Source organism: Natrix helvetica (genome assembly GCF_964273705.1).
Source record: "Natrix helvetica genome assembly, chromosome: 4".
In the NCBI taxonomy this organism is placed as follows: domain Eukaryota; kingdom Metazoa; phylum Chordata; class Lepidosauria; order Squamata; family Natricidae; genus Natrix; species Natrix helvetica.
The window spans coordinates 172,253,537-172,281,264 of record NC_138550.1 but is presented as its reverse complement, the minus strand read 5'-3'; the positions used below and the strand labels follow the sequence as shown (position 1 = coordinate 172,281,264).

The 27,728-nt window shown below is 57.6% G+C and overlaps 2 protein-coding genes across 6 annotated transcripts; one reads left to right on the top strand and one right to left on the bottom strand.

Annotated features, from left to right (window-relative positions):
• Positions 1-219: 219 nt before the first annotated feature.
• On the bottom strand, positions 220-9,142 carry PARP10 (poly(ADP-ribose) polymerase family member 10; the record flags this gene model as incomplete). Of its 2 annotated transcripts, none has more annotated exons than XM_081950873.1 (10): positions 220-1,825; positions 2,747-2,921; positions 3,792-3,925; positions 4,072-5,004; positions 5,186-5,309; positions 5,436-5,648; positions 5,882-6,726; positions 6,804-7,040; positions 7,553-7,798; positions 8,935-9,142. In XM_081950873.1, the coding sequence occupies 10 exons, from the start codon at positions 9,104-9,106 to the stop codon at positions 1,488-1,490; spliced, it is 3,417 nt and encodes a 1,138-aa protein (XP_081806999.1). In that variant the 3' UTR covers positions 220-1,487. The 2 variants fall into 2 exon arrangements, with proteins under 2 accessions (XP_081806999.1, XP_081807000.1); XM_081950874.1 differs by lacking the exon at positions 8,935-9,142 and adding an exon at positions 8,338-8,494 and having other exon boundaries at positions 223-1,825.
• On the top strand, positions 8,535-27,506 carry GRINA (glutamate ionotropic receptor NMDA type subunit associated protein 1). 4 transcript variants are annotated; one of them, XM_081950878.1, is made up of 7 exons: positions 8,535-8,669; positions 23,957-24,262; positions 24,574-24,686; positions 25,262-25,462; positions 25,614-25,742; positions 26,176-26,319; positions 26,483-27,506. In XM_081950878.1, the coding sequence occupies exons 2-7, from the start codon at positions 23,974-23,976 to the stop codon at positions 26,630-26,632; spliced, it is 1,026 nt and encodes a 341-aa protein (XP_081807004.1). In that variant the 5' UTR covers positions 8,535-8,669; positions 23,957-23,973; the 3' UTR covers positions 26,633-27,506. The 4 variants fall into 4 exon arrangements, with proteins under 4 accessions (XP_081807004.1, XP_081807003.1, XP_081807002.1 ...); XM_081950877.1 differs by lacking the exon at positions 8,535-8,669 and adding an exon at positions 11,338-11,558; XM_081950876.1 differs by lacking the exon at positions 8,535-8,669 and adding an exon at positions 11,338-11,562 and having other exon boundaries at positions 26,483-27,505.
• The last annotated feature ends 222 nt before the right edge of the window (positions 27,507-27,728 follow it).

Below are 27,728 nucleotides of genomic sequence, written 5' to 3'. Positions count from 1 at the left end.
GCTGTTTTTGCTGGCGGGAGGATGCAGGAAGCCATCACAGTAAAAAGAGCTCGAGGGGGCCACGTGCGCTCCCCCCAAGCTCCGTTTCTGCTGGCAGAGGGTTGCAGGAGGCCGTCACAGCCGAAAACGGAGCTCAGGAGCCCATTTTCGCTGGCAGAGTGCTCGGGCCACCACAAGTGATGTTGAGCTGGCCACACCTATCCCCCCCCCTCAAGGCCAAACACAACCCTGATGCAGCTCTCAATGAAATTGAGTTTGACACCCTTGGCCTACACCATGCTGGACAAACGGCATCTTCAAGACCTCCCGTGATGGAGCACGGAGAACTTCTGGAGGCAAGTCGTTCCACTGATAAATTGTTCTGAGTGTCATTAAAAGTTTCTCCTTAGTTCTAGGTCCCAGACTGCCCTCTCCGGCCAATCCCTTGATGGCACAACAGCTGCAGAGGGCCTGCCAGCCTGCCCAGTTGCAGAGGGCCGGCGGGCGCCCTGGCACCCTGGCAAAGTCTGGCTCAGTTGCCAGAGGAATTCTGGGCCTTTCCAGCAGCTGAGGCAGACCCCCACGGGTGCTATGGGGGGTAGAAAGAAACCTTGGTCACAGGGCTTTCCCGGAAAACAACCCTTCTGCAAAGATGGAAGGAAAAAACCTGGAACAACACGGGTGGGAAAAAGCAGCTGCTCTTCCTCGTTCACAGAGGAGCAAACAATGTTTCTAAGAGTACAGAAGATTGGCTATTATTGGCTATTATGATTAATATTATGGCTAGTAGACTAGTGCAGGATCTCACCTTTTCCACCCATTGGCTCTTTTTACCCATTTTAATATGAATTTTAATGTTTTCGCTTTGCCTGGAAGCTTTAGCAACCACTGAAATCTCAAAAATTTGGAACACATGGCAGGAATCAAACCAACAGCAACAGTAATATTAATAATTTAAGAGTGCTAGAAAAAATTGAATAATGCCATCTATCTAAGACCAGTTTGGTCCAATAGTGAAGGCTAGAAACCAGGAGATGTTTTGATTCTGGGTGGTCAAGGCTCAATTTCTTGTTTAAAAACTGAATATAGTCATCGATGGATTGTAAAATCCTGCTCTTTTTTCTCCTGCTCTTTTGGGGTTTAGTAGTTTATAGCTAATCTTGTTTAATTGGATACACAAGTTCTTTATTTATTTATATTCACATCTGTAGCTTTAAAGAAAACAACCAGTTATTTTAAAAAAAGGGGGGGGGGGCAACACTTGAAGAGCAGGAGGTCCCGGCGTGTGTCTTGGGTGACACATTCACCCCTGGGGCTGCCTGGACCTCAGCGAGGGAGCCCTCCAGGTGCGGCCCCAGGGCCTGAGGCCCACCTTCAAGGAAGAGGGTCTGTTGTGGGCACTGCCATGCTTTGCCCCCTGTGAACTGCTCCCACCCCACTGCCCCATTGCCCTCCCTAGCTCTGCCCCCGCCCGCCAAGCAGCCCTCCTGAGGGAAACCGGCTGTCCTTCACCAGGGCGGCAAGGGGGAGACGGGTGGAGGCCTCGCCTTCTGCTCCACCCACCGACAGGTGATAAGGTATTCGGGGTAGGCCTGGGTGTCGTTGAAGATGACAAAGATGGAGGGCTTCCTCGGGTCGTCCACTGTGCTGTCGTACCGCCGGAGGGCGGCATCTCCTTCCCGCAGGGGTGGCGCTAGCATACTGGCGTTGCCCGCTGTGTAGTCCCCGACCAGCGTCCGGGTCACAAAGATGTATTTGTTGCCATCGGGACTGCGAGGTGAGTACTGATCACGCGCCGAGAGGCACGCCTTGACCGCAAAGTAGACGCCATGGCCGTAGTGCGTGGCTGGAAATGAGGGAGGGGGGAGGAGTTATTCAGTCAACGGCTGGCACAGAGCAAGGTCAGATGTGGGAAATATGCCAAAGCATCCAGACAGACAAGAATATGGTGAAAAACGCACAACACATTTACGGACATTTACAGAGATCGTCAGACAAATCGCTTAATGCCTATTAAGGTATGAAAATCCAAACAGTTATCCTGCCGTACTGCAGCTAACGTGGATGCTGAAGGGCAGGAGAAGACAGCACGCAAGGCCTAATGCTGAAGAATGTGGAGTATCTCACACCTATGAAGCTGCAGGGCTCCCCCCCCCTCCGCCCCTTTGGGAAGCGAAGAGGAAGCCAGGCCTGTGCCCAGCCAGCAGCTGATGTGGCCTCCAAGACACACACACACACACACACACACACACCCCGAAGCCAAATGCAAAAAAGCAACCTCAGCGCCATCTTGCCCATTCTCTCCCCATCTCGAGGATGGGCTGGATACTGACTGGTGTTGGGCACCTCAGTGAGCCTCCTGGCTTAGGCTGGCATTGGCACCCTCGGGTCACAAGGCTGGCAGAGCCACCTATAAGCCTCCTCCTGGCAGCACAGTGCCCAGAAACCCCCTCCACCAGAGAGCCAGCAACCCCTCCCCCACCCACCAATTCAGCTTCTCCAGCTACTGCTGGTCCCCCCCCCCTTCCAGGGCACGAATGTGGCTGCTGAAGCCCCTCTCACATCTGGCATGGCTTCTCTCCAGAGAGAGGGAGGGTGTGTGTGTGTGTGTGTGTGTGTGCGCGTGCGTGCGTGCATGCTTCTTGGAAATTGGCACACATCCCCAGGACAGGACAGACAGCCCGCATAGTGGGGGGCCCTTGCTCCCATGGGAATGCCCCCTTAAGGGTCACCAAGGAGGATCCCTTTGCAGCAGTCACTGACTGACCGTTCTTGCCACAAAAGCTGCGGTTGAAGCCGTGCTGGCAGATCTCGTGGCTGGACTCCTCCGTTGTGCCATGGTACAGGATCCGCTCCACCGCCTGGTGCCCGCAGGCCTTCTCCATGGCAGCCTTCTTCAGCTGGTACTGCTGGTAGAGCAGCGGGTGCATCACCTTCTCCAGCTGCCAAGCAGGGAGGCAGACGAGTCAGTTCCACATCCAGCTCGATTCCCTCCCTGCCCCACTGGCCGCATTGGGCTTAGGGGACCAGGGCCCGCTTGACCTCAAACCTGGGCTGCTTCCAAGCACCCCCCCTTTCTGATTCAGCCCCCCGCCCAAGGGACCCCAGGCACCAACTCTGCTCTGAGCCAGCCCCAAAGGGGCGCAGCTATGAGGAACCGGGGGGGGGGAGAGGGCAGTGGAGGAAATCCCTCCCTCATCCAATTTGGCCCTTAGAGCAAGTAGTGCCAGTGGCAGAACCAGGCTGGCCCAGCTTTTGGGGAGCCTGTCCCAGAGTCCTCTGGGCCAATCCCAGACTGCCGCCCATTGCAAAGAAAGGGGGAGAGCCCCTTTGTGAGACCAGGTGGGGGCCTCTCTGCAAGGCCCAGGGGGCTCCAACAGATGAGTGCTGGGAGGGGCCTGGCTCACATCCCTCCCCCCAAGGGAGCCCAGCAGGGCCATCTCCGAAAGGCCAATGGTCTGGGCTTCAGCTTGGTTCTTCCAGAGAGGATTTGTGGGGCAAAGCAGGGCGCCCGCTGAATACCTGGCAGGGGGAGCTGTGGAGGAGGGAGCCTTGGCTGCAGAACTGAGCCCCTCTCCAGGTTTGGCCCAAGGGAACAACCCAGCAGGACAGCAAGGATCCCAACATACCAGGTAGAGCTCCAATTGACCTGATCAAGGGTTGTTTGCTCCTCAGAGCCCCACAAACGCCCCCCATGGCACCTTACTGGGACCCCACCACCCAGCCTCTGCTCTGCCTCCAGGGCTCCAGGACGGGCCCCGCTGCCTGCAAGGGCTGCCCCTCCGCTGAAGGGGGCGGAGACGACCAGCCACCTTGACAATCCAGAGCTTGCCATGAAGCCCGGCCAGCGTGTCGTAGAAGCCTTGGACGGTCCTCTGGAAATCCTCAGAGTCCTCAGCCAGTGGAAGCAGCTTCATTTCGCCCTCAGCTGGGGGGTCTAGCAGGGCTGCAGAAAAGTACAGGCTGTGAAGAAATGGCTGCTGTCCTCCCCCCCCCCCCGCCAGGCCCGGCGGAGGCCCTCTGCATGGCCAGGGAGGCCTGTGCTGCCACAAGAGGAGTACCAGAAACCCTCTGGGCGGGTGGGGCATCTACCTGCAGGAGCAAGTGGCAGCTGGAGCTCAGTGCGGCCAATGGGCAGAGTGCGGCTGTTGCCAACGTCGTACTCCTCCATCCGTTCAAAGTCCACAGCAAAAGGCTGCCCGTCGAAGAACACCTCCACGCGCTTGTGGCCTCGGGACCACGCTTGCTCCAGCAGGGCACTGGCCTGGGCCGAATAGGGGGTGGGAAAGCCCTGCTCAGAGGGCTCCCAGCGGACCCAGCAGGCATCCCCACAGCCCACGGCCACTTCCACATGCAGCAGCCGGGCCAGCAGCAGGGCAAGGTCTCGAGTGGCGGCCACAGGGTAGTCCAAGAAGCCCGACAAGGTGGCTACAGGGCCGGCGAGCGTGATGCTCACTGCATGCTTCCTCTCCAGGTAGGTCAGGTAGTCAAGGCAGAGAGCGGGCAGAGACAAGAGGGCCTCGTTCTGCACCATTTCCTCCCGCAGCTGCATGCCCAGGGCACGCTCCAGCTCCTGCACCACAGCCTCTGCATCCTCCTCCACGGTGGTGTAGACCTGAAGACGAGTTGCAGCTGCTGCCTCCAGAGAGGCCCTCATGACAGACAGGATGTCGGCATCTGGACTGGACGGCTGCTCCTGCTCGAAGGAGCGCAGAGAGAGCTCAGTGGCACGTGCCAGCTCCTCAGCTTCCTGCCGAGCACTGTCCATGGACTGCTGGATGGCCAGGAGCAGCTGTGCCTCCTCCTCCTCTTCTTCCTCCAATGGCAGGCTTGGGATGGGGCCTGGGACCGGCAAGGGCCCTTCTTCTATTGTGTCAAGGTCAGCCAAGCTGGTCTGCTGCTCGAAGCCGGGGGGGATCTCTGCCAATGGCTCCGCGGCCGTGCCTGCCTCCTCCTCCTCTTCCTCTGCTGCAGGAAGGGCCACCCCGGGAGGCTGGAGGGCAGCCAGCAGGCCCTTGATTTCTTCTGCAATGGGAGGGGGACCCAGTGAGCAGGGAAGCAGCATCATAAGGTGGGCCTGCACAGAAAGGGGGAACCCTGAAGCTACCCCAACCTCACCCCAAGCTCCAACCTTAGACTAGAAGGGGATGGCAGGTGCCCCTTGCTGTCCTTCACCTTCAGGGACAGGCAGCTGAACAAACATTACCCAGGTTAGCTTCGCTTTGCCAATCGGCCTCCCCGACTGGGCTCTTCAGATGCTCTTTGAGGCCACGCAGGGAATCCCGCCGGCCCACGAGGGCAATTGGCTCCTGTGAGGTCTCCAACTCGTGCTGGGGGAAAGGGAGAAGAAGCCCTTCAGAGGCAGTCCCCACTTTTTAAACTCTTCTCTCGCCTCCAGCTCGGCACTCCAGCCTCACTGCAATCCCAAGTCCCATCCCCTCCTCCAGGGTACCCACCTGGGTCTCCGGGGAGCACCATTGGAGGTGCTCCAGCCCGAAGGCACAGCAAAAGCCCCTCTCCAGGCCCTGCAGGATGGCCTGGCCACGCTCCTCCAGCAAGAAACGGCTCACACCAGGCAGATGCAACACCACAGTCCGAACAGAGATGGCACAGAGCAGACTCTGGAGGAACTCAGCCGCGGCTCGGCACGCCCAAGAATCACCGCTCAGCTGCACAAAAAGACACCATGCCAGATTTCTCAGGCTAACTTGTTTTGCTTGACAAAAGGTTGGCAGCAGCAGGGTCTGACCCCCACCCCGCCACTTCTTTCGCCACAGTGCCAAAGGACACGTGGCAGCTGGCACGAGAGGGGACACTAAAGCAGGGCAGAGCTGGCAAGTGTCTGGCACCCTGTGTGTTGAGGGCGGGACATGGAAGGACGCTGCAGCCACCCCCCTTTTACCCGCAAGCCGGTGACCTCGGCTCCCTCCAGGGGCAGCAGTGTGACATCAGCCAAGCCAGCCAGCAGTTCCTGGCGATGGAGCCGAAGGTAGTGAAGACGTCCAGGCTCCGTGGTCACCAGCACCTCATCTGGCAGGCAGTCCTGCAGGCCACGCTTCAGCTCAGCCACATTCTCCTCCTCCAGGCCAGACAAGGTGAGGCCCTCCAGGTGCTCCCCGTCCTCAGCCAAACGCACGTGGCAGCAGCGCAGCCCTGCCTGCACCTGGACCCAGTGTGGGGAGGCCAAGGCCAGCAACTGCCGCTCAGACAAGGGCAGGGAGATGGAGCTGAGAAAGGAGTCCAGGAGAGAGGCGGCCTGCTGAGCCATGGGGGGCTTCAGGGCCACCACTAGCACCTCCTCTGCAGCGGGAAGGTAGCAGGCACCCACTCTGCGCTCAGCAAGCCGTTCCGCCAGGTGCTCCTGCACATCTGCCCGCTGCAGGAACTCAAGCATCCAGGTTGAGGAGGGGAGTCGCTCCTGCGTCACTGCATGCAAGGCTGCCTGGATGCGCTCCCACAGCTGCTGCCGAAGAGTCGGGTCCCCACCCGAGATGCGCAGCCCAGCCTCTTCGCAGCGAAGCACGCATTCGGGAGCAGAAGCCCCCAGCTCCTGCAAGACGCCCTGGGACTGCAGCAGCTGCCTGGTAGCAGCTTCTGCCACCGGAAGGGTGGTGGACGGGGTTAGGCCAGCTCCTCCCGCCTGCAGCTCTGCCGCGGCCTCCGGGGCTTCCAGGAAGTCATAGTGAGGGGAGACCTTCAGATGGCCATCTGGGAGCTGGTGGGGCTGCTTCAGCACCCGATCCACCACTGCGGGAAACAAAGGCAGCAGCATCAGAGGAGCCTTTTCAGCAGGAGCCAGGAGACGCGTCTCGAACAGCCCTCACCTGTGGGGTCCTGAAAGGAGACCACGGCCAACGTGCCGCCCTGGAGAAGCCGCACTGCCCGCACATGGCCCCCGCCACTCCGCCTGCTCTCAAAGTAGAGGGTCAGCACCTCTGGCTGCAGCTGGATGCCGTGGTGACTCCGAACCAGGATGCTGTCTGTCTGCTCCACCCAGTCCAGCACCAGACTGGCCCCGTCCAGCACCCGGCTATGCACACGATCCTCCAGCACCAAGAATTCTGCCAGGGAAGCCGAGGAACTCAGTCAAGGCAGCCAATGAAGACTTTGCCCTTCTGTTATGCCCCCTCCCACCCAGTCAGAAAAGCATCCAGGGGGCAGCCAGCTAACCTCCCTCCCTCCTTTGAAGACGGATGACAAACTGGAGGCCAGAGACGGGTTTTCAGGCCCAGCGAAGCCAGGAATCCCTGGCAGAGGATGGCTAACTCTGCCCATAGTGCAGGATCCTTCCGGGTGGGCACACGGTCCCAGCTAGCCAAAGTCAGCAGCCTGGGTGATGTTCCTCAATGCGGGACTGCAACGTTTGGAAGGCGGTGCTTTCTCTGCCCGTTGGGTATCTGCCCCTCCTGGTGCTGGGAGGGGGCAGAATAAGGGGGCAGGTGCAGAGAAGAGGTTCGAGGGCCCCGGTGGCAACCAAGCTTGGAGGGCAGGAAGGCCCCTCAGGGGCCCCTCTAGGAGGGAGCCTGAGGAAGCTCAGCCTGCTGCGCTTTGAAGGGGAGACCTCCCCAAGTACCTGGGTGGCTGAGCGCTGCCTGCAGCTGCACCAGCGCCTGGTCCCCGGCAGGGCTGCGGTGGAGGGAGTAAGCGTCCCTCTCGCAATCCAGCATGTGCTCCACGTACAGCTCCACCAGCTCCAGGCTGCTTTGGGGGTTCAGGCCCTGGAGGACCACCTTCCCGTAATCCCGAGGAGCAGCTGGCTGGACCCTCAGCTGCACCCCTTGCAGGGCATGGTCAGTTCTGGAGAGGACCCTCTGGGCATCTGCGAGGGAGGAGATCGGCAAGTGACCTCCAGAAGGAAGATCCTCATCCCAGAGGCCAGCCAAGCTACTACCAGACCCCCACCCTCCCCACCAGGGCTTCAAACTCCTCTGCAGCCAAGTCCCAGAAAGGCCCAGCCAGCCGTTTGGAGGGAGCACTAAGGACCCCAGCCCCATAGCCACCTGAGTCCCTTGCACAGTGGACTATACTTTCCATCATCCCAGCCTCCTCAGTCATAGAACCCATGGAATCTGTAGCCCAACCTATTTGCTGCTTTTGTAACTCCCGCTAAGCAAAACTGGTGCCTTAGTACGCAGCACAAGCCCACATACTACCTGACTTCAAAAACCTGGACGGCCCAGGAAGGGTGAGCGTGTGGTGGGAAGGCGGTTGCTAAGAGGGCGGCCGTTTTGTGAAAGCCACGGTGGAATGGGGGCAAGACTAGGGGCTGCCGGCCTCCGCCTCCGGCACAGCCCCAGGGCCGGAAGGCCTTTCTCCCCGCCGGCCTGTCCCCAGCCTCCCTCCAGCCGTGGCCCTCACCTTCGGGGCGCTCAAAAGTTAGAGTGGCGCGGCCGCCCCTCCGCCGCCAGCTCCGCACCGGGCCCCCGCCCGAGCGCCGACGGTTCTCAAAGTAAAACACCAGCAGCTCATCGGCCACATCCGGGGGGACCCCGAGCACCGCCACCGCCGCCGCCATCGGAAAACCCCGCAAGTCAGCCCAGGAGGAGGGAGGAAGACCGGGAGGGCGGAGGCACCGAGGCCGCAGCTGGAGCCCCGCGGGAAACGAAAGCGAAAGGGCCCGCCAGCAAGAAGGGGCGGCGCCGCAGCTGCCTCCCTCTCGCCCCGCCCCCTGCCCGTCTGCGCCCCTGCAGGTAGCCGTCGGATCTCGCCCAGGTGTTCCGCTGGACTCCAACCCCGCCTCACCCCCCCCCCGGCCTGTGCGACAAGTGAGGTTTCCCAAGGGGGGTGGGCGGGCTGTCCGGCTGCTTTTTCACCAGGTTACGGAACGGACTACAAATCCCAGCACCGCTGCGGCTGGGAGTCCCAGAAGGGCAGATAGCCCCCCCCCCGCCCCTCGGCCACGAAACCCCGCCCCGATGTGCAGAAGCCGACTCGACTGTCGGGGCGCTGTTGTACCCGTTGCCTGTAGGCGGAGGGGGTCCCTCAGGCGGAGGCTGGGCTGTGGGTCTGGGCTGGCGAGCGAGGCCACTGCGCCCCCAAAATAGGGCACGCGTGGCCTGGGTGGACAGTGGAGGAGGAGGTGGCGCTGAGGGAGCGGCAGAAGGCTGCCCGTTTCTCCCCGGGACATCTAGTCTTCCACGGGAGCCTCAGGGTGGGGTAGTGGGGAAGGGACGGAGAGACACAAGGGCTTTAGGAGGCCCTGGGACGCCCGTCCCCCGGCCCTTCCGCTTTCCCAGCCCGTTCCTGGGCTTCGGGAGGTGGCGGGGAGGGGAGAGTGGAAGGCTGCAGGCGGAAGAGCTGCTTCTGATGCAGGCCGGGAGCTTCGGAATCGCCTGGCCTAGGGAGGGGGAAATCGGCAGGTCCGCCTTAGCACATCTCCTCCTCGGACCTTTCAGGTGGGGCTCCACCTTCCTGTATTCCAGGTGTAGGTAAAGGCTCCTGGCAGGGCTGGTATTGTCTAGTTGGATTCCTCTCCTGCAATATTTATAAAGAGGTTTGAGGATTTGACTTCGCACCCGAGTTCAATAATTCCCAAGGAGAAGAGAAGGATTTTAGTACAAAAGTTCTTTTATCACATGCCAGTTGCAATAAGGAGTCCTCACGACACAACTGCAGTTACAAGGCTGTTGCGTTAAAATGCTGTGACACTTGGCTTTGTTGATCTAATATCCTTACTTTTTAGTTTTTATGTGTTATTGTGCACTTTCCTAGTGGACCATGGCACGTTTTCTTTGTTTTTCTGTGCTGCTATTTTGATGGTTATCTGATCTTTGATCATAAAAAATCAAACTGAAAAAAAAAACAGAAAACAATCTGTAAGAACATTTGGAATTGGGCAGGGCTTACTGGAGGGACGGCCAATAACAGGCAGAAATATGGATGAATTCTGGAAAGGAATGGAACAAATGGAGACCACAAGAGAAGGCCTCTACCACGAAGGGGGAAAGCGGGGCTCATCAACTTGCTCCTTTCATCTTAACTGCTGTGTTCCAGATCCGTGTTAGAGCAGCAGATGCCCCGAAGAGAGGACGGTGAAGTGGTTGGATTGTGCATTCTGATCAATACAACGTTTTTGTTTGAAAAAGAGTCAGAGTCTTTTTTCCATGTATGGTGGACTTGCAATAAGGTTAAAACTTTTTGGATAAAAATATGGTGGGTTATGCAAAATGTATTTAAGAAAAGAATACAATTTACTCCGCAAGTGTTTTTACTGGGTATAACTAAGGACTTTACTAAAGGGGAAACAAAATTGGTTTTGTATATGGTCACAGCAGCTAGGTTGTTGATTGCGCAACATTGGAAAAAAGATTTTTTTTACCGACTATTGATCAATGGATTCAGAAAGTGGCAGGGTTTGCCGAAATGGCAAAAATTTCAGCTTTCCTAAAAGATCAGAAGCAGGAGAACCATACACAGGAATGGGTAAAATGGATTGATTATATACAGAACAAATACCAGACTAGGAAGTACTATGTAGCCTTTAGGTAAGAATGTTTAGACTGATAGATGATCGGAGTAAATAATACATGGGATGCTTGGAATTGTTAGAGTGGTGTATAGCGGAAGCCAGGGGGGTGGGTTTGAGTGGGAGGTGGGGGAGGGTTAGGGTGGAGGGTGGGGTAATATATATGCATAATTAACTAGAAAATGGGATTAATGAAATATTGTTACTTTAAGAGAAATTTATATCATGATTTATATATGTTTAATTACTTTAGAAGATGGGATTAATGGGCTATTGCTACTCTAAGAGAAACTTATATTATGATTGGGTGGTGAGGGGTACAATATCTGAATGAGTAATTTACCTTAAGATGGGGGAGGGGAGGGGGTACAGTATTTGGTACAATATTTGAATGAGAAATTTTTTTAAGTTGGGGGGAGGGGAGGGGACATAGCATTTGTATGTGATTTACATTATATGGAGGGGGGGTAAAAAGGGGGAAAATTTGTTTGTATAAAACTTTTTCAATAAAAAAAAATACAACGTTTTTGAACATGCCCTCATCATGCGCCTGTCTTTATCAGAATGCAGAAAAAGGGGCGGGCTTCTCTCTTGGGGCTCAGAGGGCAGGAGAGAAGGGGGTCAGGCCAGAGGATTTGAGCACAGGCCGCCAGTCGTTTCCTGGGAGCAACAAGAGCTTTTCACACAGGAAGATGGGGCAGGCGCAAGGGACCTACTCCACAGGTGCGCAGTGCAAGCTATTGTATTCTGCCTATAATATAGGAATCTACCCAGGGTGATCCCTTTCCCTTGGGAACAGACAATGGGGGAGGAGGGGGCAGCCTGTTGCGGCTGCGCAAGGACTCCGCCGGGGGCGGGGGGAGGCGGGCTCAGCCAGGCCGGGAGTCGAACCTGACCGTCACTGGCGGCGCTGCTTCCCCTCCGGCTCAGCGCTTCTCCCTGCCGACCATCCGGGGAGGCGCGCGCCCGCGCTCGTTCCAGCGCCGCGGCAGTTGAGGAGCCCGCCCACGTTCCCGGCACCGGCGGTCGGGCGAGAGGCGCGGCCGGTGGGGTCGTGGTCGGCGAGTCCGCTCCCGGTAGCCGCCCCGTCAACGCGGAGCCCGCCAGCGGCCAGGCAGGTGAGGGCGAGGGTGAGGGGGGGGCGGCTGGCCTCGCTGCCTTTGCCGCAGAGCAGAGCCGCCCTCCGTCGGGAGGCCAGTTTCGCGGGCGAGGCCGGTGGGCGCAGGAGGAGGGGCCGCCGCCCGCCTGTCCTCCGCGCTGCACCGCCAACCACGGCCTGGCCGCGGCGGAGTCCCGTGCCAGCAGCCCCGGCCGCCCAACTCCGGGGCTTGCGGCAGCGTCCAGGCCGAGGGCAGAGCTGGACTCCTTCGATCCAGCGCCCCGCTCGGCAAACGGCCCCTCCGCAGCCCCTGCCCGCTGGCTCTGCGCCCCGGCTGGGCAAAGCCCCGGGCATCTGGCAGAGGGAGAGGGCGACTGCGCTTGCGCGGACCCAGCCTCTTCCTCGCCCCCTTGATTCCCTTCCGACGCCGCTTTTGCGTGGAGGGCGCTTCTCATCCGCCCCCGCGGCCGTGGGACTCAGGGGTCGCGGGGAAACGCTTTTGGCAATAGGCCTGCAACCCGGCCGGCATCAGGCAGGCGAGGGTAGGCGTAGGGGGGGGGGAGAGTGGCTCCTGGAGCTTCCTTTATGGGGTCCATGCGAGGCTCGTGCTCGGAGGGGGGAGAGACAGATGGCTGGGAAGGGGAGCCCCTCCTTCGGCTTGGACCACGGACTGTGACCCGTTCAGGCCTCTGAGGTTATTATCACCGGTTAAATTGAGCTCTTCCACATGGTGTATCTTGAGAGATGAATATTGGGAACTGACCAGGTTCCTACCTTGTGCTGAGACTTCGGTGCTTAGTTTACGGGGTGCAAGAATCCCTGCATCCTTTCAGCCAGATGATGCCATGGCTGACCTCTGCTGACCTCTGACCTCTGGCTCGATTCTGGGAAATGGATTCTGGCTCTGGGAAAGTTCAAGATGGACCACCTGGATCTCTGGTCCTCACCTCCTGCGTGGTGTCGTTTCCCCTGATTGTCTTTGTTTTAGCACAAGCAGAGTCCACCTGTCTCAGGAGATGCTGGTCCTGGGCCAGGCTGGGCTGGGCAACTGAGCAGGATCAGACCTGGCTCTTGCGGCATCCTTAGTTGGAAAAGCCCTTTGCAGCCCTGACCTAGGACCATCCTGTTGGGAAACTTCCAGCCAGGTGAGGAGAGATTAAGCAGGCAATTGGCCTCCTAGAGTCCTTGCACAGCCACAAGAGATGCAAGACTGACCCCCTCCCCCCCCAAGCTTCACAGAGCCTTATCTGTCTGTTCCCAAGGGAAGGCCGTCACCCTGGGGAGATTCCTGAATTATAGGCAGAATACAATGAAGCGCTACCCCCCACCGCGAGGAGGCGGGACCAGACTGTCCAAGCTGGTACCGCCCCAAGCACCTGATGGAGCCGGACAGGTTCCAGACGGAGCTTGGGCCATTACCTGTAGCCCTGACCCGCGCTCGGTCGGAGGACCTAGCGGCCGCCTGGAATAGGGCGGCGGCTGGGGCCTTAGACCGGGTTGCGCCTTTGAGACCTCTCCTGCGGCAGCGACCCACCCGAGCTCCTTGGTATACCGAGGAGTTGAGGGTGATGAAGCGCCATAGGAGACGTCTAGAGAGCAGGTGGAGGTCCTCACGCTCCGAATCTGATCGAACACAGGTAAGAGCCTATTTACGGACCTACCTTGTGGCATTGAGAGCGGCCAAACGTAGATATTGTGCCGCTCTTATTGCGTCCGCTGATAACCGCCCTGCCGCCCTGTTTAGGGTGACCCGCTCCCTCTTATCGCAGAGGACGCGGGGGGCGCCCTTGCAGGGCAGAGCAGAGGAGTTTGGGGAATATCTGCAGGACAAAGTCGCTCAGATCCGGAGCGGATGGGCCCCCTTCAGTGGACCGGACGGGCCGTCAACAGTGAGTCTTGTGAGACCATTCTGGGAGGAGTTTGATTCTGTTGCCCCCGAGGATCTGGACAGGTTGCGTGGATGGCTGCGACCCACCACATGTTTAATGGACCTGTGTCCCTCCTGGTTGGTACTGGCATCTTGGGAGGTGACTCGAGGCTGGCTTCTGGGCCTGGTGAATGCCTCATTGGGTGAGGGATCCTTACCAACTGCCTTGAAGGAGGCGGTGGTGAGGCCCTTGCTTAAGAGGCCTTCACTCGACCCAACGGAGCTAGCTAATTATCGTCCAGTCTCCAACCTTCCCTTTCTAGCGAAGGTTGTCGAGAATGTGGTGGCGCAGCAGTTTCCACGACACCTTGACGAATCCGATTATCTAGACCCACGCCAGTCCGGCTTCCGACCCGGGCACAGCACGGAGACAGCCTTGGTCGCGTTGGTCGATGATCTCTGGAGGGCCAGAGATAGAGGTTGTTCCTCTATCCTGGTCCTATTAGACCTCTCGGCGGCTTTTTTTTTTTTTTATTAAAAGAGTTTTGTACAAACAAATTTTCCCCCTTTACCATCGACCATGGTATCCTATTGCGCCGGTTGGAGGGGATGGGAGTCGGAGGTACCGTTTTGCGGTGGTTCGGCTCCTACCTCTCCGACCGGAAGCAATGTTTGTTGACAGGGGGGCAGAGGTCGACCCTGAGGCCACTCACTTGTGGGGTGCCACAGGGGTCGGTCCTCTCGCCTCTCCTGTTCAACGCATATGTGAAGCCGCTGGGTGAGATCATCCGTGGTTTTGGGGTTGAGTACCATCTGTACGCTGATGATACTCAGCTGTACATTTCAACCCCAAACCACCCCAACGAGGCTGTCGAAGTGATGTCCCGGTGTTTGGAAGCCGTCGGGGTCTGGATGGGGGACAACAGACTCAAACTCAACCCGTCCAAGACTGAGTGGCTGTGGCTACCGGCACCTCGGTTCAGCCAGCTGATTCCATCGCTGGCCATAGGGGGCGAACAATTGCCCCCTGTGGAACGGGCGCGCAATTTGGGCGCCCTCCTTGATGCCCGGCTGTCAATGGATGACCATGTGGCAGCCGTGGCAAGGGGGGCATTCCACCAGGTTCGCCTGGTGCGCCAATTGCGCCCCCTACTGGACCGGGATGCCCTGCGCACGGTCACTCATGCGCTGGTGACGTCCCGCCTGGACTACTGCAATGCTCTCTACATGGGGCTGCCCTTGGGACGGGCCCGGAGACTGCAGTTAGTTCAGAACGCAGCCGCGCGGGCTGTGATGGGGAGTACTCGGTACTCCCACGTAACACCTCTCCTGCGCGAGCTGCACTGGCTACCTGTGGTTTTTCGGGTGCGTTTCAAGGTCCTGATTACCATCTTTAAAGCGCTCCATGGCACAGGACCTAGTTACTTGCGGGATCGCATCCTCCCACACACATCCCTGCGGCCAATTCGCTCACACAGGGCGGGGCTTCTCCTGGTGCCGTCCACTAGGCAATGCCAGCGGGCGACACCAAGGAGTAGGGCCTTCTCTGTGATGGGCCCAACCCTCTGGAATGACCTCCCCCCCGACATCAGAACCACCACTGACTTCCGCTCCTTCCGGCAAAAATTGAAGACTCACCTGTTCCGATTAGCGGGCCTGGCATAATTACAACTGTTACCTCCTGGTAGATGTATTATTAACTGGTTATTTTAGGGGTATTGTTTTTTAATTTAATTTGTGTGTTATTTTTAGGGGTTTCAAAATTATATTTATATATACTGGCTAACTGTACAGTTCTTTTTAACTCTATTTTTAACCTCCTCCATATTTAACTGTACATATTTAACTTTTCTATTGATTATATTGTGATGTATTCTTTGCATGGACTGTACACCGCCCCGAGTCCCTTTTGGGAGAGGGGGCGGTCTAGAAGCACAGTAAATAAATAAATACTTCGCACGAATTGTATACCTGTGGATGGGGTCGCTTGTGCCTGGCACATCTTCCTATGTGAAGACCTCTTGTTGAGGGTTCAGCCCACTCACCAGGGCAGGCTGTTTGCAGAATGACTGCCCATGCTCTGATCCTCTGGCCTGACCCTCTTCTCTCTTGCCCTCCCAGCCCAAGGAGACGAGTCCATCCCCATTGTTGCCAGGCAGCTCTCTGGGTGCTAGGAGACAGCTGTTCCCTCTCCTGCCTTCCCCCCTGTTTATAGGCCAAACGTACCTGGGTATTTTTACCATTCCTCCAACAGGTTCCTGTCTCCATCCCCCCCTTCCTCTGAACTTCTCCAATCTAGCATAGTCTTTTTTTAATGGGGGAGCCCCCACTGCACACAGGACTCCAAAGGACTCTGGCCATGGAAGAGAGACTGTGCCAGTCTTCCTGGAATTTGAAGCCTGGCCATTCCCAGTTCCTTGAACCATTTCTCCTCAAACCCTTGGCCCTCCTTGCGACTCTTCTCTAAACAAGGGGTCCTTGGTGCTGTCTGAGCTCGGTTGTTTTCTTGCAGATGTCTCATTACCCAGTGTAGGTAACATCATCGGTGCTAGCAGGAAGGGGGCTTGGAGGAGGAGGAGGAGGAGGGGCACTGAGGAGGGGCACTTGGCGTTCTCTGAGCTTGGTTGTTTTCTTGCAGAGGTTTCATTACGCAAACTAGGCAACATCATCAGTGCTACTAAGGAGTGGGGTTTGCTCTCATTTTATCTTCTGGCAACTTGCCCTAAATGTTGGTGGGGGCGATCTCGCAGGCTCTTTGGTTGGGCTGTTTACTGTTAGCTTAGGTTTAGGTTTATTGGACTTATATGCTGCCCTTCTCCCAAAGGACTCAGGGCGGCGTACAACATAAAAACACATATTATAAAAGTTAAAAGAAAGATTAAATGGAATATCCCAAAAAACCCAATAGACGTTTACAATGAGATTTAGAAATTAGATTAAAATTAACAATTAAAATTAATAATTAATTTTATTCAGGCCAGGCCGGCTTGCTGGAAAAGCCAACTTTTTAGGGTGCGCTGGAAGGACCGGAGGTCGGGAATTATGCGAAGCTCCGGGGGCAACTCATTCCAAAGGGAAGGCGCTCCCACAGAGAAGGGTCTCCCCATGGGAGTTGCCAGCCTACACTGCCTGGCCAACGGCACCCTGAGGAGGCCAACTCTGTGGGATCGTACTGGACGGTGGGAGGCTACTGGTGGCAGTAGGTGGTCTCGCAAGTACTGCTTCTTTGGCAGATTGGGGTATTGTTGACTTCTTGATTGTTGGTCTGATGTTAATCTTAGTGTTAAATCTATGCTCATCTGGCTATTGATAGTGGTGGGGAGGTATTGGACATTGTGTTCCCTTTTTGGTTTGTGGATTGTCCCTTTTGCATACAGCATGTGGATATTGTTTATGTCTATGTACCTATTGATGGCTACTTTGTCAGCCCCAGGCTTCCAGGAATTCTCTTTTTGGACTTGGCTTGGTTTAGGATGGTCTCACATGTTTCAGTTTCCAAGTTGAAATGATGGCTAAGTCTGTCCACATATTGTGAAATGAAAGAGTTTTCATCATGTCTTCTGACTGCTACTTGATGTTCATGGATGGATGCTGCTGGTCTTCTGCCTGCTTGTGCTATGTAGTGGCTGCTGCAGTGTTGACACTGTATGTTGTAGATGACTCCTGTTGTTGTTTTTTTCTTTTGGGGCTGCTGGGTCTTTTGGTTTACTTGGGATGTTTTGGAGGGCTTCTCTTTTCCCTCTCTCAACCTCAAATGCCTCCCCACCAGGATACCCAGGGCTCAACCCAATCCACGAGGGGAACCTACCCAGTGCAGGAGACAAGGAATAGGGTCTGGCTAATACGGCACCTTCTGGCTCACTTGGGGGACTCTCAAAGGACGCCACAACCTTCTTCACAAATACTGTTGCTAACTCAGGGACCCCCGTCTATGCTCACCCTTTCCATCTTTGTTTCCTAAGTAAATAATTTAAAATGCCATTATCTTACTTTCTCCAGCCTATCTGGGCTGTTGCGTTTCTGCCTTCATTCCCTTGATTTCTTCCTCCTGTAGTGGTAAAGGATACCCCCCCCCCCGAGATGAGTTGCATTCATATTAAACCTGTGGGATTTCTCCCCCCCCCCCTTTTTTTAATGCGAACGGGGTGAAGTGCCCCAGTGAGGAAACATCCAGAGGGAGCTGAATTGGTCCTGAGGGGAGGCAGGAGGAAGAGCCAGCCGGGAACTGATGGCCGAGCAAACCACCGTTTCTATTATTATCATTATTATTATTACCGTTTCTGGCCGTATCTCAGAGAGATAGCGCAGGCTGCAGGCTGACCTCAGAGGAGAGGATCGAAGGTCACCAGTGGGCTTATCAGAAGCATCCCAAGGCCACCTGGTGATTGCAGAGGCCCTGCCTCTTGGTCTTGCCTGCTAACGTAGTCGGCCAAAGGTAAATTTTGCTTTTGCTTTTTTGCTCAGGGCTGCCCGACAAAGTGCCACCGCTTTGTTGGTGTTTGGTTCACACCGTTTGTTGTTTGCATGCTTAACAACTGTGGGGTCCTTGGTGCCCTCTGGGGGGTGGGGAGTTTTCCAGCAGACCTTTTCAGTTCCTGACTAGGCAACATCCTCAGTGCATAGAGAGCACAAGGGCCAGGTACAAATATTACAGTCTGTCAATGTGCTTAATAAATGTATGTTGTATCTTCAAAACAATTTGGTCGCGTTGGGCCAGGGATCTCCAAGCCTGGCAGCTTTAAGGCTTCTGGACTTTAACTCCTTCCGGGAATTAAAGTCAACAAATCTTAAAAGTTGCCAGGTTTTGAGAGCTTTAGGCGAAGGAGGTTTTGGCTACAACAACCCAAATCAGTAATGGAAATGTTGGAGGGGGGAGGAGGCGGCACCAATCCTGTCGAGCCCCACCCAGTACATCTCTCCAGTTTGAACCAGTGAAGAAGAAGAAGAAGAAGATGATGTGGGGGCCCCGGTGGCGCAGTGGTTAGAATGCAGGATTGCAGGCTGACTCTGCCCAGGCCAGAGGTGGGTTCCTCCGGGACCGGTCTGGCCCAAGAGGTAGGAACTCCGGTGGACACGTGACCGTATCGGTACGGCGCCTCCATCTTTTGTGTTTTTTAAATGGGGGGAAGGGGAGTGGCTTGATTTGTTCATCGGATGTTGGGGCAGTTTCAGCCCGGGGGTCCATTGAATTGAATTGTGAGGAGGGGCTTCAAGTCAGCAAGGGAGCAAAGCCTGTAGAGAAGAGAAAGGAGGGCCCTGGCACTCGGTCTCTGGGGCAGTTTGGAGAGTAACTCTGGTGCTCCAACGCTGGAGGTTTTTAAGAAGAGACTGGGCAGCCATTTATCTGAAATGCTATAGGATGTCCTGCCTGAGCAAGGGGTTGGACTAGAAGACCTCCAAGGCCCTTTCCAACTCTGTTACTCTACCCTCTGTTTGTTTATTTAATCAATTGGCATGGCCACCCAAATCACAGTTGCAACTTTGGGCATTTTGAATTACGTCCAAAAGAAGTCAGAGCAAATAAGAGCCACAAATGAAAAACGTGATCTGGGTTTGCAGATGGAGAAGGGGGTGAGGGGACTGGGGGCCCTGGGGGCATCAATGCCACTTCCCGTCCAACTGATGTGATTAAGGTTGCCAGTCAGCGCCCATGACAAGCGGAGGGGGGGTCCCTTTTAAAGGGGGTGGGTGGGTGGGGGAAGAAGCTGTCAGTCTGAGATTGATTGGCGCTCCGGCTGTTCCCTTTCCAAATCAGAAGATTTTTCTCAGTCAGCGGTATACATAAATCGAGAAGGGAGGGGCTGGTAAAGGGTTATGTCAGAGGAGAAGAGAATGCAGAAGAGATAAGGGCTACTTGGGGTGGGGTGGGGCATTACCAAAACAGGCCAGGCTTATCTCAGAAGGCCTGGAGGTTTATTCTAGAACCGCTCTAAGCCGTGAAGGCCTCTAAGCTTTGCCCCTGCCCTCGCTTGCCCGCCGTGCTTGGCTCCCTCTCCCTTTAAGCCGCTTGGCTTTGGGCAGTCACTATAATGACCTACTTACAGGGGAGCGTTTGGCTGCAATAGCCGCTCACTCCATCCCTTGGTGGGTCGATCATCGGGGTCTGGAGAGTGAGGAGAGCGGTGGGAGAATCGGCTGTGGCACTCCTGGAATTGGGATCGCAGCTGCTGCCCTGGCAAGTTTGGTGAGGCTCCCCTGTGACCGGTAACTGGGGGGAGGGGAGGGCCAGGTGCTTTCTCCCTTGGTGGGATTTTGGCTTCACTCATGTCTGGCCCAGAATCTCGGCTGAATCTGCCGTTCTTCTGTGCTCTGTTGTGCATCCAAGGGCTGCTGTAGGATAGCTTGTGTGGTTTGCCGGACTCTATCCCAAAATATGCCGGAGCATCTCTGCCATTTTGAGCTGGCATTGGCCGTGGCCGACTGCTCGCAGCTTTGCCGCTGGCTGGCTTCGTTCTCATGGGATCTAGCGATGAGGTGCTAAGGATCCAGCGGGACTGCTCATTGGGATCTCTGCTGTAGCAGTGTCTGTGATTCAGCCCCTCGGTAGCTTCAGTGATGAGAATCTTTGCATTTGGGCCTGCGTGGGAATGTTCGGCTTTTCCCCAAAGGGCCAGAGGAGTGAACCAAACACCAGTTGGGTGTCTCACTTTGGCTGTTGTGCCAACTGTCCTTTGCTGTGCCAAGGAGCTGAGAGATTTGGGTTCTTCTCACGGACATGAGCTTCCGGCCTAATGGGCTGTGATCTCATCAGCTGGCATCTTCCAAGGTGCAATGCTCTGCTTTTGCTTCATTCTCTATTGATCTTGTGCAGTTGCACTCCATTTTGGCATATGGCAAATGCTGAACGTCAGTGCTCAGTATATTCAGTTTTCCCAACAGACGACCAGTCCAGATGGCCTCTCTGGCCCCCTAATCGGGGATTCTTCTTCATCACTGGCAAAATTGGTAGCGTCTTCTGCATAACAAGTGGTAATGAGCTGACCCAGTACAAATTCAATGGCCCTTTATGGTGTGGTCTCAGGCTGAACAGCAAGGGGGACAGGACAGACTCCCAGCCTGCCCAGGGCAAACTGGAAAGGCCTTGGGTTTGTGGGCGCCATCCTGGCCATCCTCACCGGGCCTGGACTGCTCGGAGCCCCCTTGATCTGGCCAGGCGCCTGGTACTGCTTCCCAAGGAGAGCTGGGGGAGGGCAGGCAGCCTGGTGGCCCCTGCCCCTCGAAGGCCTCTCCCCAGCCAGCCCTGCTGCTTAGCCAAGAGCAGCCATGGAAGCCTTGCAGCCACACAGCTGGCCCTTGGGGGTGTGTGTGTGTGAGAAGGGTTGTGGGTTCTGCAGGGAACTGGGAGCAACCTGAGGTTAAGGAGAAATGTACTCCTGGTAGTAAGGAGCAGCAGATGACCCGGGGAGAGGGTGAAAACAAAGGAGGGGGGGCTACCACGCAAGGGTCTGCTGGGGTTGGGTTGCCTAAAGGCCAGGGAGGCTGGTTTGGGCCCTCTGTGGTGGTGGTGGTGGGGGAGCACTGGGGTTCTCGGCTGGGGATCTAGTGGGGGGAGGGAATCCATAGTCTCTGGGCCAAGAGCCTTCAGGGCTGGAGTGCATAAAAGGAAGCCCAAGTGCTGCGAATGTTTTTGGGGGGATAGCAGAGGGCCCTGTGGGGGGTCTCTTCTTCCTTTGGTTGGCATTTGGTTGACAGAATGGGGGAGGGGGGTAATTGAAAGGGATGGGGCAAAAAGAGGAGTGCAGCCCATGGATGGGGAGGCCTCTGGGCCCACAGAGTGGCTGAGGCTGCCAGAAGAGATGCTGAAGAGATGGGCCAGGCCCTGATGGGCTCTGTCTTCTGAGAATTGCCTTTGGCGAAGGCCTCAGGCGCACGAAAGGCGGTCAGGGCCCCCTCCCCCTAATACAGCTAAAGGAGCCCTGGATCGTGGGGGCGGGGGGGGGGGGCTCGGCCTTCGTCGTGTCCGAAGATTGGCCCCGGTTCAGCCACAGCCGGTAGAGGTGCCGCCCGTTAGCATCCCGTTCTCCCAACCCCGGGAGAATTTTGCGTGTGTGTGGGGGGGGGGGGGGGCAACAAGGCGAGCCGGCGATCTGCTCCGGGGAGGCCGGCGGGCGAAGGGAGCCCCCCCCTCGGTTACCCCCTCCCCCCGTGCAGCGCTCTCCTTGCGCCCCCTCCCTCCCCGCAGCCTCCCCGGGTCCCCATCGGTAGGGGGCGGGGGGAGCTGAGCCGCTGACGTCACCGTCCCCGCCCCCTCCCGGCCTGGGAGGGGGGAGTCGCCGCCGCCGCCGCCGTTCTTCCTGCGCAGCCTGACCGCCGCGGGCTCCGGGAGGGACGGTGAGTCAGCAGCCCCGGGAAGGGCGAGTGGGAGGGGCGGCCTGGCGGGCGAGGGCCTTCGCGGGGGGGGCGGTCCTCTGCTCCTTCCCCGGGCAGCCCCGCAGCGCCCGGCGCCGCCTCTCCCGCCAGGGTCCGGTGGGCGGCAGACCCCCCCCCCCGGCCTAGGGGAGGCTCCGCTCCCTGGCTTCGGCGCCACCCCTGCCCGCAGAAGTCCCTCCCCTGCCACCGTCCCCGCAGTCGCCGGCTGGGCTGTCCGGGGAGGCTCCGGCCCGAGCCCGCTCACGCTCCCCCCCGCCGAACCCGGGGGCTTGCAGGGCCGCGGCTGGGGCGAAGGCTCGGCAGCTCCAACGGCCGCGGCTGGAGGGCGGTGGCGCTGGGCGCTCCTCGCAGAGCCGCCTCTTCTTCGGGCGAGCGGAGCGAAGGCCTCGACCCTCTCCCTGCTCCGAGGGGCGGCGGGGAGGCGGCTCCCCTTACGGGGCCCCGGGGGACCTTCGCCTCCCTTCCCTCCTTTCGCTGCTCTCGCTGGGGGGGGAGGGGGCTCGGAGATGGAGGAGCAGTTGCTGAACGTGCCCCTCCCCCCGGCTCCCCCCCCCCGGCTCCCCCCCCCGACCCTGCTGAGCCTGGGTTAGAGCCCCGCCGGAGCCCCCCAGCCAGGAAAGCTGACTTGGGGAGGTTTCTTGGTTTAAAGCTTTTAGGCAGCCGCCCGTTTGAAAGCCAATCCTCCAAAAATTGAGAGGCATCCAAAGTCATTTTGAAAACTATAAAAGGCAACCAGGTGAAACATTAAAACAACAAAAACCCGCCTGGATCCAGGTGAAAGTGCTGTCCTCTGATCTGGCAAGGCTTGAGGGGAAAGCCAGCTCTGTGACCCCCACTGAAGGGGGCCTCAAAGGCTGGGGGGGGGGGGGCTGCCAAACGTCTTGGGGGCACAGAAAAAGCTCCTTTCCTGGCTCCCCTTAGAGCAGTGCTTCTCAATTATTTTCTGTCATGCCCCCCCTAGGAAGAAGAAAACATTTCGCGCGACTGTAAATAGTATCATTTGTCTATAAAATTGTTATAAGTATAGACCACCTTTGGGCCAGGTCCCCCCCTTCTAATGAAGAGGTGGGGGCTCCACCTCTCCCAGAGATGCCTGTTTTGTATGGCTGCTTTCTTCCCTGTCAGGTGGGTCTTTGGGAGCCCCCCCCCCCAGGCCTCCACTGAGCAGCCGTGATGGGCCAGGAAGTTCCCCGCGGCTACTTCTCAGCCGATCTCAAGGAAAGACAAGCAGGGCCAGAGACGGTTGGCGCTTGGATTGGGCTCCCCGAGGGAGGAAGTCCCCAAGGGGCCCATGCCCCCCCCCCCGCCCCCCCGGCAAAGGAAGGAAGGCTTACCACTTTGGCCTCGTTGCCCTCAATACCTGGGTGTAACAGCCTGCAGGAGTGGAGCTGGGCTCCAGGGGGGGCTCTTCCAATAGCCAAGGCGGGTGCAGTGCCAAGCGGGCTTTGATCACCCAGGGAGCTCCACATGGTAGACCACAAAAGGGGGGGGGCACAGAATACCCCGAGGGGGGAAGGAGGCCTTGCAACCTCACTTGGGATACCCTGCCATGCGGGGGAATAACCTGCCAATCCTGGTGAAATCTTACTCTTGGGGACCCCTAAAACTCTCAGGCTGGAAGGCGGAGGATAGAGCCAAAGGGAGGCCCAGGGCCGCTTCCTGGGAAGAGCATATGATTGGCTGCTGTTCTCTTGCAGAGGGGGGTGTTAATATTGCCCACCAGCTGCACTGAAGACCACAGGCGCAGGATAGGAAGGGGGGGGGGGTCCCGGGTGGGATCCCATGGGAGGAGGGAATGGGATCCCATGGAGGAGTTTAATTATTATTTTTTTAAAGGGGGCGGAGGATCCCCCCCAAACTCCCCCCCTCCCTTTGCTTCCAGGAGGTTGCTGGGTGCTGGCGCAACAGGGGAGAAGGGCATCTGCATTGGTGCGATGTGGTGGATGATGAGAGGAAATCTCCCCCCCCCCCAGCAGAGGGGGGTTGGGGAACACCGGTGTGTGTGTGTGTCGCTAAGGATTCTCACCCAGTTTACTTAGGGTATCTCAGTTGCTTAGGAAGCCTGTTTGGTGTGTGTGTGTGATCCTCTGGGATTTTTGGGTGGGGGGGATTGACAGGGCAAGGAAGGAGTCTAGAGATGCTGCCTACTCACCTGCCTCCCTCTCCTCCCCTGCAGCTCCCAGCATCACCACCATGTCGCATGAGAAGAGCTTCCTGGTGTCGGGGGACACCTATCCAGGCCCGCAGCCTCCAATGCCCCCTGGCTATGCCCAGACTCCGTATCCAGTGGCCCCCCACCCACAGGGTCAGTTCCAGCCTGCACCTTACGGCCAGACTGGCTATCCGCCAAACCCCTACCCGGTTTCTCCCTATCCCCAGACCGGACCCTATGCACCTTACCCACAAGCCGCCTACCCTCAAGGGCCGTACCCTCAGGGACCCTACGCGCAGCCGCATCCTGGAGCACCTATGAGCCCACCTGGTAAGTTCTGCCCTGGTGTCCAAAGGGAGCGGGTGAGTTTCCTGGGCATGGAGCCATCTGCAAAGCCTTGGTGCCTCTGCTCCCCCCCAATCCTCTGCCGTGGAGGGAGTCCTCCTAAGGCACCCACTGACAGTGAGCGGACACCTCCGGGGGTGCACCTCTCCTGAATTCTGACCAGGCAGAAGGGGGCACCCTCTCTGCGACCTGGGGAGCAGGCACCCACCTGCACCAGCCCCGCTTTCTGAACGCCTGGGTGTCCAGGGGCCATACGGAGAGCCGCTCAGTCTGCCTGTACTGCTGCTTCTGTGCAGGGCCAATACACAACAATTACCATGAAGACGGTCCACCTTCTTACTACGACAATGAGGGCTTCACCCCCAGCAACTGGGACGACAAGAACATCCGGCAGGCTTTCATCCGCAAGGTCAGCAGGGTGGTCACTGTAGGACTTAGTGGGCAGCGTGGTCCTGGTTGGGTGGTTGTTGCCACCCTGCCCAGGGCCAGGGTGCAGGTGGGCCGAGGCTCCTGTGCCCCTTCCTTGGGAGGCCCCACCAGAGGCTCAGCTCAGGTGGCCTCCCTTGGACCTGCTCCTTGTCCACTCCTTGTAAGAGGAAGGGAATGGTTCTTGGGACAGAGGAGGGGCAGGGGACCCTACCTGCGCACAGAAGGGGCTTCTTCCGTAGACCTCCTTGTGGGAAAAGGACATGATGTGGAGGAGAGGAGTTCCAGAACGTCCTTAGGACAGGCCGAAGTCTCCATGCTTTCTCCACTTTGGGGGGAGAGCTTCCCCTGGTGGGCTTCCCACACTGCCCAAGAAAGGGCTGGGCAGGCTCTTGAGTGAAGCTGAGCTGCACGGGGTCCCCTGTGTGCCCCGTGAGCAGTTCAGCTTAGGCGGAAGGGAGCTGGGTGCCTCTTACAAAGTCCTGGCAGGAGGGGGAGGCAGGATCCTTCCCTCGCCTGGTGTCACAGGTGGCTCAGCTGCTGTCCTTGTTCTCGCAGGTTTTCCTGGTGCTGACCATCCAGCTCTCCGTGACCTTCTCCTTTGTGGCCATCTTCACCTTTGTGAAGGAAGTGAAGGGCTTTGTGCGCAAGAACGTCTGGACGTACTACGTCTCCTATGCCGTTTTCTTCATCTCCCTCATCGTCCTGAGCTGCTGCGGGGAGTTCCGGCGGAAGCACCCCTGGAACCTGATAGCCCTGGTAAGGCAGGGCCTTGGCAGGGGAGGTTGGGGCTGCGTCCTACGAGGGCTTGGAGGGTCTGGATGGTTCTCGGGTGAAGCCCCCCAAGGCAGCGAGGAAGCCCCCCTGCAGACCCTGGTGGAGGCACTAACACCCTCTTTTCCCCCTACAGTCCATCCTGACGCTGAGTCTCTCATACATGGTGGGCATGATTGCCAGCTTCTACAACACGGATGCCGTCATCATGGCTGTGGGCATCACGACCGCCGTGTGCTTCACCGTCGTCGTCTTCTCCTTGCAGGTGGGGACCCTCTGCTTCTACTGGGCTGGAGGAATTGGGCCACGGCCTCAGACCGTAAATCGGGGTCACATTCCCATGTTTGCAGGGGGGATTGAGGAGCACTTGCTCGCTTGCAGTTCCCATGCCTGTTGGCAGTGCTGCTCTGGGGGAATCACTGGGAAGGAAGGGACCGAGAGCGAGATTCCCAGGGAAGCCAGATGGGGACAGAATGCAGGATTCCCACGTTCCTTGATTGTCCCCCTGCAAACACACACGGTGGCCGTCCTCCGCAACCTGAGAGGCAGAGCCTTTGAGAAGCAAGAACACGGTGTGTGTGTGTGTGTCTGTCTGTCTGTCTGTCTGTCTAAGTGTGTATGTGTGTTGCGCGTGAACGGGGGTCAGTCAGGGAAAGCAGCCTGGATGTCAAACCCTATGGCCCCCTCCCCTCCTGCAGACCAAGTACGACTTCACCTCCTGCCGCGGAGTGCTGATTGTCTGCCTGATGGTCCTCTTCATCTTTGCCATCCTTTGCATCTTCATCCGGAACCGCATCCTGGAGATCGTCTACGCGTCTCTCGGGGCCCTGCTCTTCACCTGCGTGAGTCTCGGGGGGGGGGGGGGGGCTGGGAAGGGTGGGGTCTCCTCTCGAGCGGCAGCGGCTGCTGTGCAGGAGGTTTAGAGGAACACACACACACGCACACACAGAGTCTGCCGGCCCGCTGGAGCTACTGAGAACTGACGCAGCTGCTTCTTCCTTGCAGTTCTTGGCGGTGGACACTCAGCTGATCCTGGGGAACAAGCAGCTGGCCATCAGCCAGGAGGAGTATGTCTTTGCAGCCCTCAACCTCTACACGGACATTATCAACATCTTCCTGTACATCTTGGCCATTATTGGCCGTGCCAAGGATTAGGCCATCTCCAGCCCTTCCCTCCCTCACGGCCCCCTCCCCTCCCCAGTTTTGTCCTCTTTTCCCTAGGGGCTTGGTTGGTGTGCTGAAGTTGGGGTCCTGATGCTCCCATGGAAGGCGACACCGCAAGGGGGCAGCGGTGGGCACTCCTCTTTGGTCTCTCTGTCCGGAGCGAGGAAGGGGAGGGATTGATCCCTGTATCTTTTGGGTGACCCCGAGTTGAGGAAGGGGTGTAAATATGCTGCTGTTCTTGTCCACTGCATTTTGCTCTAGAAATGTCTTGTTTCATTTTGGAAACTCATCCTCCTTCTGCCCCCCGATGCCCACCATGGCCTTCCTTCCCCTTGCTTGCTGGGCATGACCTTCCCCACTGGCTCCCCCGGCCGTCCTGGGCAGAGTGTTTCACCCTGGGGGGAGGCTGTGGGTGTTGGGCAGTAAAGGGGAGGGTTCGCTCAGCTCTGAGGGTGTGCAGCTCAAGGTCTCTCTCGGCAACTCCATGTTGGGCTCTGCTGAGGCCTTTTGTCCAGGATGTGGATGTTTACCGGAGGACACTTTCCTCTCTCTTCGTCCCCCCCTCCCCCCCCCCATGTGGCTGGTTTTGGGGGGCTTGAAATGCTGCATGCTGAGCCATTGCCACTCTGCCCCCACCAAGGCCAGCCTCTGCACTAAGCTGTATAAATAGCAGTCTAATAAAAGTCAGAATATGTCCACCAACAGGGCCTTTGCTTGTCTTCATCCCACCAGGAAGGAGCGGAAGGGGCCTTTCCTGGGCTGGAGCCAAGCTCGCCCTGGTCTTCCAAATCGGCTCCTTTCAATGAGCTGCCCAGGAGGCTCCCAGGGGGGGATGGAGGGGTGTGCTCTGCAGGAGCCTTCCAGAGCAATGGGACTCCAACGTTCCCGGCTTGGCGGATCAGCAACTTAAATATAATTGGGGGGATGGGGGGTGTAATATGTATTTTTTTTTTAATACATACCGTCAGGCCATGTTGCACAAATCCTCTGGGTGATTGTGAAACCGAGAAAGAAAAAGGAAGAGGGGAAGAATGTTCCTCTCGGCTGCTTTCATTTGTTATGGCAGAGTCTGAATAAATGTCTTTTC

What these genes read in the sequence shown, in the direction of transcription:
- GRINA (XM_081950878.1), top strand. Translation starts at nt 23,974, where the DNA reads ATGTCGCATGAGAAGAGCTTCCTGGTGTCGGGGGACACCTATCCAGGC. An exon ending in CCTGGAACCTGATAGCCCTG is followed by an intron (nt 25,463 to 25,613) that starts GTAAGGCAGGGC and finishes TTCCCCCTACAG; the next exon opens with TCCATCCTGACGCTGAGTCT. An exon ending in GGGCCCTGCTCTTCACCTGC is followed by an intron (nt 26,320 to 26,482) that starts GTGAGTCTCGGG and finishes TCTTCCTTGCAG; the next exon opens with TTCTTGGCGGTGGACACTCA.